Source organism: Acipenser ruthenus, chromosome 8, assembly GCF_902713425.1.
Source record: "Acipenser ruthenus chromosome 8, fAciRut3.2 maternal haplotype, whole genome shotgun sequence".
NCBI lineage: Eukaryota > Metazoa > Chordata > Actinopteri > Acipenseriformes > Acipenseridae > Acipenser > Acipenser ruthenus.
Window position 1 is genome coordinate 60,190,581 of NC_081196.1, and position 14,990 is coordinate 60,205,570.

At 40.9% G+C, this 14,990-nt stretch overlaps 1 protein-coding gene across 6 annotated transcripts in view; it reads right to left on the reverse strand.

The window, feature by feature from the left end:
- The window catches only part of LOC131696573 (ecto-NOX disulfide-thiol exchanger 1-like), an 80,894-nt gene that overhangs the window by 14,605 nt on the left and 51,299 nt on the right, over window positions 1-14,990 (reverse strand). For all 6 annotated transcript variants that reach the window (XM_059029399.1, XM_059029402.1, XM_059029401.1 and 3 more), the window contains 5 exons: window positions 12,115-12,327; window positions 9,785-9,891; window positions 7,008-7,125; window positions 4,851-5,035; window positions 4,388-4,495 (listed from right to left, as the gene is read on the reverse strand). In XM_059029399.1, coding sequence (XP_058885382.1) covers window positions 4,388-4,495; window positions 4,851-5,035; window positions 7,008-7,125; window positions 9,785-9,891; window positions 12,115-12,327 — 731 coding nt within the window. The remainder of the gene's footprint in view (window positions 1-4,387; window positions 4,496-4,850; window positions 5,036-7,007; window positions 7,126-9,784; window positions 9,892-12,114; window positions 12,328-14,990) is intronic.

Sequence of the window (14,990 nt, forward strand, 5' to 3'; positions counted from 1 at the left end):
CCACAGCTGGGTACTCGAGAGCTGTTAATAGGCGTTGCCTCGCAGCTGGTACTCGAGAGCTGTTAATAGGTGTTGCCCCGCAGCTGGTACGTGAGAGCTGTTAATAGGCGTTGCCCCACAGCTGGTTCATGAGAGCTGTTAATAGACGTTGCCCTGCAGCTGGGTATTCGAGAGCTGTTAATAGGCGTTGCCCCGCAGCTGGTTCTCGAGAGCTGTTAATAGGTGTTGCCCCGCAGCTGGTTCTCGAGAGCTGTTAATGGCTTTGCCCCGCAGCTGGTTCTTGAGAGCTGTTAAATAGGCGTTGCCCCGCAGCTGGGTACTCGAGAGCTGTTAATAGACGTTGCCCCGCAGCTGGTTCTTGAGAGCTGTTAAATAGGCGTTGCCCCGCAGCTGGGTACTCGAGAGCTGTTAATAGACGTTGCCCCGCAGCTGGTTCTTGAGAGCTGTTAAATAGGCGTTGCCCCGCAGCTGGGTACTCGAGAGCTGTTAATAGGCGTTGCCCCGCAGCTGGTTCTCGAGAGCTGTTAATAGGTGTTGCCCCGCAGCTGGGTTCTTGAGAGAGCTGTTAATAGGCGTTGCCCTGCAGCTGGTTCTCGAGAGCTGTTAATAGGTGTTGCCCCGCAGCTGGGTTCTTGAGAGAGCTGTTAATAGGCGTTGCCCTGCAGCTGGGTACTCGAAAGCTGTTAATAGGCGTTGCCCCGCAGCTGGTTCTCGAGAGCTGTTAATAGGTGTTGCCCCGCAGCTGGGTTCTTGAGAGAGCTGTTAATAGGCGTTGCCCTGCAGCTAGTTCTCGAGAGCTGTTAATAGGCGTTGCCCTGCAGCTGGTTCTTGAGAGTTGTTAATAGGCGTTGCCCTGCAGCTGGGTACTTGAGAGCTGTTAACAGGCTTTGCCCAACAGCTGGATTTCCCTCAGAGGATGGAACGGTTTCGGAACCTTGAAAGAAAAGAGAAAAGAGTCTGAAAACAAACAAGACTGTTAGTTATGGGACTCGAGCACTAAGGTAAGAGGGCCACATCCCAGGAGGATAGAAAAAGAGCCTTCTCCTCTTGAGGCAAGATATAGCACATGAGCTGTGAAAGAATAGTTTGGCCGGTGGTCCCCTCTGACCATTCAAAGAACCTGCGTATTACCGACTCCAGGCCGGGGAAGTGAGACTCACTATCCCCCCCAGAAGAAGGACCACCGGCTCCCCACAGAACCCGCACCTGTGAAGACAAACAAAGACCATGTGCCAACGTGTAACATAAAACAAGGAAGAAGAGACAAGCAGAAACAGAAAGACTGGTTATGGGGAAAATCTATGTGTAGGCCACCCACTCGGCAGACAGGAAAATCGAAATTATGAAAAAATAGCTTTAGTTCAGTTGCAGTGAAAACTGTTAGTGTACAGAATGAGAAAGTCCAGTAAAATAGCAGTGTGAAGCCTGTTTCCAAATTTAAACTCGTTTGCTGCGCTGCTGTGCTGGAGAGGAGGCGACAACCATGACTGGAGAGGAGGGGCTGCTGCGCCTGTGCTGGGACTTTGGGCGAGTGAGTTTGCAGAAGTGCGCTTGCGAGAAGGAGGCAACGCGGATATAGCAGATATAAAGGTATAATTATTATTGAACAACGCCATCCGCTTGCTTCCAGCTGGGATGTTGGTATTGTTGTTATCCAGGGTTTTTAAGAGTTTGGCGAGTGGCCAATCCTTATAAAATAGCTGCTCAGGAGGCTGAGCCTGCTGACGGGTGTTTTCATCTCCGTAGTGCTGGGGCAGCAGGTCTGGTTGCTGGGTAGAGGTCTGCATTAGAAGTAGACGGTACTGAGCTTCCATCAGAGAAATAATGAGATATTTTGAGGAGAATCCGGCAGGGGTGGAGAACGGGTCGCAGTGTATGCAAAAAGCTAATGCAAGAGAGAGAGAGCATAGGCTGTGAGGGGTTTAAATAGGGAGTCTAGATTGTTACCGTCCCCCGAATTACACCCAAAGGTTAACATTTATCAATGCCTTGTAACATCTATGCTGTTCTGAAAATACATATATTCATGGGTTTTCACACTGCACGGTATTTCTTAATAAATAATGCAGTTTGACATAAAATGGTTTGATTATTAAATCAATAAAAACATAAATCACCCTTACTGAGTGCCAGATCCCAGCTTTCTTGGGTACTGCCAGCTGTTGACATTCTAAATGTATGAAGAAAGCCAGACAGCAGTGGATAGCCAGCTGAATACAGAATGTTTAGTGTTCTAACAAGACTGAATTGTAAAACTGAATTGTTTGGGATGAAAGCAAGAGGGGTTTTCAGAAACAGGAAAAGTGGCTGTGTGTCAATGGAAACACTGCTTAATAAACCAGGCATGGAAACGCTGCTTAATAAACCAGGCATGGAAACGCTGCTTAATAAACCAGGCATGGAAACGCTGCTTAATAAACCAGGCATGGAAACACTGCTTAATAAACCAGGCATGGAAACGCTGCTTAATAAACCAGGCATGGAAACGCTGCTTAATAAACCAGGCATGGAAACACTGCTTAATAAACCAGGCATGGAAACGCTGCTTAATAAACCAGGCATGGAAACACTGCTTAATAAACCAGGCATGGAAACACTGCTTAATAAACCAGGCATGGAAACACTGCTTAATAAACCAGGCATAGAAACACTGCTTAATAAACCAGGCATGGAAACGCTGCTTAATAAACCAGACATGGAAACACTGCTTAATAAACCAGGCATGGAAACACTGCTTAATAAACCAGGCATGGAAACACTGCTTAATAAACCAGGCATGGAAACACTGCTTAATAAACCAGGCATGGAAACACTGCTTAATAAACCAGGCATGGAAACACTGCTTAATAAACCAGGCATGGAAACACTGCTTAATAAACCAGGCATGGAAACACTGCTTAATAAACCAGGCATGGAAACACTGCTTAATAAACCAGACATGGAAACACTGCTTAATAAACCAGGCATGGAAACACTGCTTAATAAACCAGGCATGGAAACACTGCTTAATAAACCAGGCATGGAAACACTGCTTAATAAACCAGGCATGGAAACACTGCTTAATAAACCAGGCATGGAAACACTGCTTAATAAACCAGGCATGGAAACACTGCTTAATAAACCAGGCATGGAAACACTGCTTAATAAACCAGGCATGGAAACGCTGCTTAATAAACCAGGCATGGAAACACTGCTTAATAAACCAGGCATGGAAACACTGCTTAATAAACCAGGCATAGAAACACTGCTTAATAAACCAGGCATGGAAACGCTGCTTAATAAACCAGGCATGGACACGCTGCTTTATAAACCAGGCATGGAAACACTGCTTAATAAACCAGGCATGGAAACACTGCTTAATAAACCAGGAATGCCATTCCAGGAACCTTTAGGAAAAATACCAAGTTGGACCCAAAGCTTGGCAAATTCTGAGATTGTGTTATGTATTCTGATCACTCCCAGAACACAGTTTTGGACAGTGGATGGATGTTTTCCATATCTCCTTATTCTATCCTCTCAGAATAACAAAATGCAGTCCAGCAGTGAGCTGCGTGAGCACTCAGGATGCCAATGATATCCTACCCACAAGTGTACACTAATTGTGCAAAAAGAATTGCACCCTACAGACTCTATGCTAGATGGCATTCTGGTCAGAAGCCTACTGCATAAGCAAATGGACTCAGACAATATAAGATTCATCAGTCTGAAAAACTGCAAATGCACTAGACATGCCAAGGGCAGCAAGTTCTACAGAAGTACAGAACAGTATGTACTTTTCAGCTTCAGCACACCATGTCTCTTTCAAATCCAGATGAAAGACAGGCGCAGAATAAGAGCCATGCTCTGGGTCAGCCAATCCCCTTATACAGAACACACCAAATAAAACTGTTCATCTTCTAAACATGCCATGTTGAAAATCCTAACTCCTAACAAGAAAGGAATCTATTCTGCAGTATAAGGCACAAATTAATTGCGTGGAGGTTTTACAGGATTTCCACCAGTAAACTCTCTGAATTTGCTGCATAAACAATTTTGTCTGCCACCGCACATCCCAAACAGTGATCTATCCATATTATCATGCTCTGCAGCAACCTGCTGAGTTACCGATCGTAAACAGATACAAACCAATAAAAGAAACACATCTGAAACATAAACCTGCACTGTAATGTATTGAGCCCCACCACACTGCCTTGGACACATTAGACGCTTTAGTTTACAGGCATGCCATTAATTCAGATCTGCGGTATCGACAATGTGTAATGGTGTTCCATAAATGAAACTTGCTGTTGGGAAATCAAAAGCTATTTCAATAATAGATAGATAGACTTCCTCATTGCAGATGCATACTGTATACATTACACTGAACAGCGTGTATCATTTTAATTACCTTTTCTTTTAAGGCGATGAGCTGCACCTCCATACACCTTTGCTCTTCCCTTGCGTGTTCTAGCTCAGATTCTTTCCTTTGTAAGTCTCCTTGTAGTTCCACCAGTTGCTGTAAAGACAAACGTTACTGAAGCGCACATAGGGTAAATCCTATGCAATGCTGTGACTTATAAAAAGGGTAAACTATAGGCATGACGAATATCATGTTTGTATAAAATAGGGCATGTTTTACTCTGTTGAACTTTATAGTCTGAAATGAGTGATGCAGAAACAGGAATACTGTAGTTAAAACCTTTCACTGTAGGTAAAAAAAATATAAAAACCTGAAGTAAACCATGGTGAAATCATAGCAAAGTGAAGTATAATAAAGCATAGTAAAAGTATGGTAATTCACTGATGATTCAATGCAAGTGTAAACTCCCGGTGGTTAGCCTACACTCTGAAGAGCAGTGTAGGCACTGTACCTGCTGCATGCCCTGCATGGTCTGCTGTAGAAAGTGAAGCTGATGCTCCTTGGTGTGATCCTCCTCAGTCCTGCACGCCTTCCCCTGCTCTTGTCTCAGCAGCTCCACCTCGTTCCTGTACGCATCCAGCTGCCAGCGAAGGCTGTCATTCTCTTCTTTCAGGGCATATGCTTGAGCAGCCAAGGCTGGACCAGGGTGATGAGAAGAGCTACATTATTATCCTTTCATTGTTACAAAGCAAGTGAAAGAAAAGCAAGGTCAGTTATCTAGCACAAAGTGTCCGCTGTAGAGAGTATCATTATTTTTACACTCTCATGCTATGCTGATTGAAGCAATGCCATTTTTACTATGAGTGAGACCGGCTAAACATTGTAAAGTCCTCTTAGCATCTTGATCAAAGCGGAGGGTACTGTATTCATGTCATTCAAATGAAAGTGTTTTGAAATGAAGTTTTGCAACTGCATGCCTATTTAAAAGGCTGTATAAGGCTTAGTCCGAAAAGACTGGTCCCTTCTTGGATAGGAGCCCCAGCTTAGTCATACACTGGATAAGCACGGTTACTTTACCCAGCTGTGAATGCGTACCCTGTGCAAAAAGGGTGGCTGGAGGAGAATTCAAGCAACCCTGGCTATATTGCCCAGTTACGTGCCAAGATTATAAATTCACACCTCTAATAATGCTCCCGCAAAGTGGTCAAATCTAATAAAAAACAATACCTTATAAAATCAAGATACTGTAATATAACACTCTAATAATGCCAACCCTGTGTATAAATTGGATGAAAAACAATATTAAAAAAAAAATCAAGAATATTAATACAACGCCATGGGCCCAATTTAAAAGCATTTCTCTATATGAGTAACCTAATATCCTGGGGCCCCTTGGAAATCTATAGTGCTTACCATAACAACACCACATATTATCTGACAAGTAATCCCTTTTGCAATCTTCAGCGCTTGCTTAGAATGAAAGCTATTCTTTTATGACAGTGCTTGAAATATTAAGGAGGCGCAAAATTGTCCTTCAATTGTAACATAATTTATTGCATTGCTTAAAATAAACTAAATAGGGAATAGAAGTAAAGAGAGAAGAATTAATAAAAGATGCTGCACTGTCTTCTTTGTGAAGGCGTGCTTCACTTAGTATTCAAAGCAAAGAACGTATCATCTTTATTTATTGCAAACTGTATTAAAGCAATTTACCTTCCTGGATGGTATTCCATCTCTCAGCCAAGCATGCCGTTATTTACTTCCTGAAGCATGCCTTTAGGGTTACTTTGCAATTAAAACAGCACATGAAAAGTGCCGCTATACTGAATGTGTTCCACCATTCCAGGTTCCAGTGCAAAACAATCTTCTTGCAGCTGAGCTTTTTTTAAGAGATGATGGAGGGATTTCTGGCTTTATAATCACCCTGTATGTAGATTTTTCTTAAGTGTATGCATTCAATAAACGAGAAAGGAATAGTCACTCAGTAGAGCAGATGGCTTGAAGGTTAATGTTATGCAGGAAATGGAAGACTTCATTGAGTGAATCCAATTACAAGAGAGTATAATACTGGCTTGACTGTGACCTCTGTGAACTCTGGTACCCACTGAGTAAAACTGACTTGAAGGACAGCAAGCGCTGTCACAGGGAAACATCCAATAATTCAATTATAAAGTCTGATCGCGTAAAGAATCATAATTATAACCACTAGCTTTAAAAGCAGTGTGTAAAAAGCTATTCTGTCTCCCAGTTAGAAATTTCACTGGCTAGTCGATCATCACAAGGGGTAGCAGGGGTAAATATGAGGAATACACTTCTCAGCTGGCAGTTCTGAAGGGGACTTCTGGGCGTGGTCACATTTTTATACAATATAAAAACAGTTCTCACAGCATGAAGCAATGTTACTCAACGAAGTGTAACTGTGCAGTATATAAGGCTTAGAGAAGTTTAGGTGGAAAATGAAAAGAATTCCCAGAAGACAGAGGATTGTGACATGTGAATCAATATGCACAATAACCCAAACACATGGCTGAGCAAACTGTATCGACCTGAGCGTCACACAACGAGTTCCGCAGGATTTCCACCAGGTATCCTTCTTTATAAAGGGGGGAAACGTGCTGGCTTTTGAGCTCTGGAAGCTTTAATGTCTTGGTGTGAAACCTCCCCGTACCTGAGTCATTGATTTTGATTTTCTTATTGGGATTTTCTTCCGACTCATCCTCTGACATCTCCATCTCCTCTTCCCTCCGTATACCCATGAGCTCCTCACTGTGAGCATTCCGCAGCTCCTACGTTAAGAGAGGGCTTTGTGAGCGCTTTACTTCTTATTCACAAGATGCACATTGACACAAATAGACACACATTAAGCGTTGTAATTGTGATTGCTAAAGTATCAATCGGAAAAGAACATGCAACACATTGCAGACATCTGCTAACTTCAGCGCTTTGCATTGATCCAGGTTGAATAAACCAGCAAGAATATTAGCCGCCTAGAACATTCAGAATATTCTGTTTTTTTTTTTTTATTGCTGTAAAACAAGAAATGTTTACAAAATAAGGTACTGAGCAAACTTGCTACAGTCACATAATTGCGCCCTTAGGTCCCTCTCCAAAAGAGGTCATGGAGTATTTACTAATCAGGTTTAGGCAGGGTTTGTGTGGAACAAACGGGCTCAGTAAATATTCAAACAATGTTCTTTTTTAGGCTGATCTTGGCAACTTTCTTTCCTGTTTACTCTGATATCTTTTGACGGTATATGCTTGTACTGTTTTTGGAAGGATGTGAATATTCAATCAAACACCCAACCCTGACCTGACACACCACTGCATTCACATTATCAAAATGAGGCTCCTACACACATTTCTAGTTGTACAGTATGCTGTATTATTAATAACACAGCGATTTGGTCAAACAATAATGGAACGAATGCACCTTACCTCTGTATGTAACTGGTTAGTGAAATGGAGTGATTCCCTTTATAGACCTGACTATGACAGTGTGGTCCTGTATACTCCTGAGACACATCCCCAGCGTGTTCGTTTCCTGTACCTCTTTATAACACATGCTATTTGAGTTGTACAGGTCTGTTCATAATGACATAATTACTATGACTATTATAATCCTTCCTTTTTACTCTTTAACAAGCTAAACATATTTTAAATGTAACTTCATCCAGTGAGGAAGAAAAAACAGGAGGATAACTTACTTACTTTTTACTGTATGAACGTGCAGACACTTTTCTTGGGTATAAAACACACACACACGTACGCACGCACGCACGCACACACATATTATTATTATTATTATTATTTTTATTTATTATCCAGGTCTTACTGTATACTGTTATACTGGTAACACTTTCATGTTGGCAATTCAAAAATAATGTGTATAAACTAACATAATTATAGTTCAATACTGAATTTATACCATGTAGAAAGCATGCATTTACGATACACTATTTTGTACTAAAGGGCTAATCACACTACAGCGTTTATTTGCTGTGTTTTTTACGCCCGATGTTTCGCTATGATTTTTGTATTCAGACTTAACGTGAAATGCAAAGTTTTTTGCAACCCTCTTCTTCATGCCCATTTGCGCACCAAATATCACAGGCAAGATGGGGACACACACACACCCAACCTATCAGGCTCCCCACGCAATACAGAACTATGTAAATAAATACAACACTATTTGTAGGATATGCTATACACAAATATACACGTTTGTGTAGATTTTTACACAAGAGGGTGGTGATCGCGCCGTTTCTCGTCCAAAAATCAAACCTGCTTCAATTATTTTTTTTTTTGTAGTGAATTTCAGATTTTTTTTCGCAGTGGTTAAGTACGAAAGGTTGTATTCAATTCCATAGGTTAGGTTTTTTAATCTAGAAAACGCAGCGGATAAACGCTATAGTGCAGGGCTTCTCAAACTCAGTTCAAGTTACTTATCAAATGCTAACTTGAAATATGCAACTGTTCAAGAGCTGAAAACAAGTAAAAAGGTCTAATTAAGCAAATTATCAGTTGAATTAAGGGTCTAGTTAAGTAACTGAGAGCTCGGTTGGAATGAAAACCAGCAGCCACAGGGGGTCCCCAGGACGGAGTTTGAGAAGCCCTGCTAAAGTGTGAATAGCCCTTAATGTCTAATTCTAATATGAATTCATCATGACCAGGATTTCTGAATGTAATCTTTAATCTTAGCTAGGGCTGTGCAGATATTGAGAGGTTCAGTGATTCTCTTTAACATGTTTTGTGTCAGCAGGAGTTAAATGAAACTGAAACAAACCTGTGAAAATGTGTTCATTTCAATACAAGAAAAGCTGTCTTTCCCTCACTGGCCCTTATCTACACAACTGAGTACCAATCAGTGGCAATGAACTTCTGCATTGAGCGATTTAACAGCTAATCGCTGACTGAATTTCCCATCAGTGTCGTACACTGGGAGATGTGTTAGTGTTTGTCTAGTTTAATCAGAGATTAAATCTTACTCCAATCTCACAATTCACTACAGAGATGTTGTGCACATTGAGAGATTGAATGCATTATTATGAAAAGTAACACCAGGAATTAAACAGATCAAATACAATGAAGGCCAGTAATTTCAGATTAAAGGTTGTATTCCCTCTTAATGACTACCTAACAACATCCAATATGTTAAAGGGGATTACTTTGAAAGTATATGCACAGCCCTAATCGTTAATCAATCTCTTCGTAGTAGCAGACCTTGGTGTTATGTAGCCATAACACCTGAGATATCTTACAGTGGAGTAAAATACTGTTATTAAAAGGCTATGTTAACACTGCTGTGATTAGACAGTAGGACTGGCCAAAGAAAGAAATCAACAAAAGCCTACAAAAAATAATAAGCAAAGCTGGAGCCCTCTCAACACGGCCTCTGCATCTGCTGTGGAATCATGAGTACAATCACAAGTGAGTAGAATTACCAACCTCGCACTGCTTTCGCCAAATGTCTATGTTCTTGCGTTGTGCTTTTGAGAAATGGTCCCATGCCCTTTGCCTGGTAGCGGCGGCGAAAACGGCCACAATCTGCTCAACTTGGGTGAATAAGGAAGTCAAACAAGATAAGCCATTTACGTTGTGCTCAGTATTAGCAAGCAAAGCAGAGACACCACATGAGCTCCATGTGTGGCCTCAGTAAATCAGATGAATGTTTCATTAAGAGCTACGGCACATGGGTCTCTGTGGTACTTACACTTCATTAACTGTAGGTACTGTATAGCTCCGTCATGACTGACAGGGAAACACTTAACAAAACCATTTATTGTAAAGTATTATCCTGAACAAAGACTGTCCTTGTGCTTTGAGATGGGCCTTAAACATTCCCTGAGATCCAATACAGGGGCCTCTGTAAATAATTGATACAACTGTTTTGATGGATGCAGTGTCCTGTCCATCCACATCTTTTACCCCCAATAAAGCCATGATAGGATGTGATTTGTGTTTTCTGTGTTTCAACCCACCCCATCACTAAATGATTAAAAGAACTGACATCACTTTTTACTATACAGTGTTTTAATTCTATTTGTCACAAAACACTTTCGTAGTTGTCATCATGTAAAATATACAAGGAACATAAATAAATGCTTTGCCTACCTGATTCACACAGATGTACGGGATTGCCCGTGCCCAGCAAAGCGGCTGCTGATCTAACCTCATGCAGCTCCCATTGGTACTGTACTTACCTCATGAATGTACCACATTGTGTCTGTCTATTGTTATTACTGGATATGATCCAAACACTGCAACCCCTAACTGAATGTACCAGTAACTGACTTTATTATTTTGACTGGCTTTGTCTTACTGTTTTTTTTTTATTCAACAAAATGACATTGTTTCCCAAAAAGGCTAGTGAAAAAACCCAGCAAACATGCATTGACATCTCCCCCCACCCCCCCTTCCACTGGCATCCTTTTGAGATATTCCAGCTGAGCACCAAACCCATCTACTGCATCTACTGACTACAGCTCTCAGACTCATTGTCATCATGAAGGCTTTCACTTTACTTTATCACAATCATAACCATGTGCAGTAATGTGTGCGTCAACCCCTGTGGCTTGAATATTACACATGCTTAAGGGGATCCTGAGTAAAACTGGTTTTGTTTTTCAGCCTGAGATGTGTCTGGGAAGCCAGCTTGTTAACCCCTTCAATGCATCACCCAATACTTCAAACATTGTTACAGCTCACTGCTGCTGCATCCAAAACACCTCTCCTGGTGCGCTTGTGAAGTGAAAGCAACACAATGCATTAGCAATGAAGCACAAGTGTGAAAAGCAAGGATGTGTAGGATGTAATCGAAGGTGCAATGTCATGTCATGTGTGTGTGAATTCCACAGGCCGTCACGCTGTAACTAACAGAGCCTGCAGTTATACTGTTCTGCTGTGAGAATGTTGTGAATGCATTATACACAGCAATGCAGGTAATGTATGGCAAAATGGATATTTCAACATTACATAGTTCACAGGAAACAACAACATTAAGTTGTGAGAATGTTATGAAGTTTTTAGGTTAATAACGTGTATAAGCAGCTGGTCTGAGCTCAGAGGGTGCTCTACCCAGCTGCTCTGAGCATTATTATATTAATGAGCCAGTCATAAGAGACCACCAGGAGCTGCTGAGATTTTAATATACATGAAGATACAGTGCTGGAAATCTGAAATATATGTCACAATATTGGCGACCAGCTGAAGCTACAGTATATCTTAAGTTATATTTTATAAATGTATTGTTGCACAGATGAATAAGATTGCTAAACTAGTCTACCTGGACTGGAGAAAAACAGATTATTTTATCCCAGTCCAGTTACACTTTCTATACTAATGCTTACATTACACAAATAAGGCTTTTGTACAATTATGTGGTCAGCTGCTACCTGTTGAAAATACTAATACTACAATGGCATTACACAGCAGTTCAAACGTTGCAGTGCTCTTATCCACAGCAGTTAATAACTTTGTGTGGTAAGAGTTAGCAAACTAAATTGGAACAAACTACAAATCTGTAAAATATCTAAGAAATAAATCATGTATCCTAATTATTTATGACCTTTGAACCTGGGGAGCAGCAACCTTAAACTGGACAAGGACTTGGACTGGCTTAAAAACACATGTGTGGTTAGACTGGCCCAATCTTAAACAGCACATACACTTAGGCAGGGTTTGCTTTTATCTGCAAATAGCTACATTGTGATAAACCGAAGCGATCACATCAAATAAGGGACCGCTGTAAGCAATGGTTGTAACACTGCGGTACTTACATTGTGTTAGGATTCCCGACAGAGAATCTCTGAACCGCTCCTTGGCCAGCTCCATCTCTTCTTCGTGGATTGCTTTTTCATTCATCAGTCGTCGCACGTGGCTGTTTGCTGACTGGACCATGGAGTAGAAGTGGTTTGCAGAGCGACGGTTCACCTCTCCACGATCAATCCAGGTGACGAGCACGGCAATAGCTTCCGTGAACTTGCTGTCATCTGAAACAATCGACAAGCAACAAGTTGAAGCAGAGCTGCTTTTTAGTTATGTAAGCCTGTCAAAGACCTAAGGCTACATCACTCAGCCAACGTAGAGTCAGGGTTTTAATATGCACATCACTCAGCCAACATACCACTATATAAACATCATTATAGAACTAAGAGCCAGTGCCATCTGGTGCCCTGCTAACCTGTTTCCTTAAGCTTTGCTGGCAATACAATGATGTGAGCCCTTTGGTGCTGCTGCTTACCCATATAAAGCCACTTTGGCTGATCAAAGCAACATCATGGCAGACAACTAGAACTGAAGAGCAGCTCCTGAACTAAACGCAGAGCACCTTAACACAGACCAGCACATGTAATGTGTGCAATTGAAATGAGAAAGATTGCAAACGTCATACAAAGTTAAGGGAACTGTAAGAGAGAAAACCCTGTTCTTAGCAGCACAATAAGTTCCGTTATCACTGTAAAAAGTGTCCGGTAATGCTTTGGGTGTAATGTAATTCTGCAATACAGCGCACCTATTTTCAAAGTGTTTTACTCCAGTCTGTCATTTATTCCTATTTTGTGCACATTTGTTTGTGCATGAGCAAACACAATATACTCGGTACAGTATGAATAATCTTTTATATATAGATTGGGAATGTGAAGAATGCACACTTTTGAAAGATTGCGATTAACGGATAAGAGATAATGAAACATTTTGTAGTGGAGTACCAGAAATGAAAAGCCACTATTGGATCCAGCATATTAAGTAAGGTAAATGTTCAGGTTTTTTTTTTCTTTTTAATGTAATTGGAAATTAACACTTTAAGAAAAAAATCCTATTACAAAGAAAAATGTACTGAAAGTCTGTGGTAATGTAATTTACTAAGCACTGTGGACATGTCAGGAAGAAACAGGGAGAAAGCAATTATAGTCTAAAGCAAATGACATAATAACTCATTACAGTTCTTGCAGGGTATAGGAGGAGTGCATGACACTTGGCAATACTTGCAGATTTACATTTTTAAAACAAGTTAGGAAATTAACTTTAGTAGAGCAAAAATTTATATATATTTTTATTTTTCCTTTAGGTTGTTGATTTTTTACAACAGACTGAAAATATGAATTGTACTCAATGCAATCTCCCCTCCTTGTCCAACAGCTGGCTTGATTTTAATAATCCCCATACTACCTTAAAACAGTTTTTAAGCTAACATTTATGGTAGTGCTGAAAAATCTTATTGAGAGCCCAAAAATGTGGGACACATCCCCCCTACCAAAAATTCGACCAAATGAGGAATTATAACTTGTATTATTTCTGCTGGGTTTTCACTGTTGCCACAGTGAAAGCTGTTATCAGTGAGAGGCAGCCACATTTCCTAAGTGGGAAAATGGTTAAACAGTTTCTATAGTCACCACACGATTAAGGAAAAGTCTTTTTGAGTGATATTGTATTCACAGTTTGGTGGGAATGCTTTCTGACAACTGCAGTAATGACAAGCCCTCCAGCAAAACGGTATTCAAAAACTACAAGAATGGTGAACAGGAGCTTGAAAACCAGCACTCTGCATCTGCCAGGCACTGAAAACCACATCTGCATTCAAAAACAAATAATAATTTGCATCTGCTTTGTAAGTAATCACATTCCTAAAACCATCTGCTATATAATTCCAAAAGCCGTGTAATTAACTTAAATACAGAGGCTTTAATGAAACTATAGAAATGCAAGCATTTATTTTTTAAGGAAACACTAATGCAGTAATGAACATGATTTACTTGCTTGCTGTAAAATAAGGGGAAAAACATTTTCAGCCTAAGGCACTTTGAATAAATAATTGCTAAATGCTGAATAATACATACGATTTATTATCTCCTTTCTAATAGACAGGGATGCTACCATTATAGAGAAACTCCGAATGCATTTATTTGTGTATCTACAGCAGCAGCTTACAGTACAGTGCATCACAGTAAAGGGCTGCTAAGCCCCTGCTGCGCCATGGTTATCACTTTGGTGCGGTGCAATACTTTATAACAGGCAGTGTCGTGTTATACACAGCTGTAACAGAGTGGGGCCGTGTGTCAGTGAGATGAGACGAGGTTCCAATCTCTATAATCATGAATGCGGATGAGCCTGGCTCTTTTGCACACCAGTTTAGACACCCGCTTGTGGAGTGCGTGGTGGCCAGTTTGAGTCTAGCCCGGCTCCAGCTACGTGTTTCAGACATGGACATAGTGTCTGTTCTGCAGAAACACTGTTAAATCCTCATTGTTCAGGACGATGGATTTGTCAGTGACAGCCCTTGAATTGAACAGAGCAATGTCAGCAGTTGACAGGTGTTTACAGTGTTAATGTACTCCACTCTACATCCTGTAAAACAGCTGGCACGTCCCGTAACTCCAATAACAATCATGCTCAATGACGGCAGAGTCTGCACACAAAATATAGCTTTTAGATATTGCATGCTACTGTATCTTCCCCAAATGAACACAGCAGCTTGAAAGAACTCTAGAATTGTATTCCTGATGCTAATTGACAATTCATCTCTATGTCTGCTTATTCGTTTATTTCACCAGTCGCCCATGTGATGCCCTTTGGGTTCAATTAGCGCAGAGGAAATCTATGCAGCTGAGATGTGCTGCAAAAAGAAAATGAAAATCATTTGGCAACTGCTGCTTAT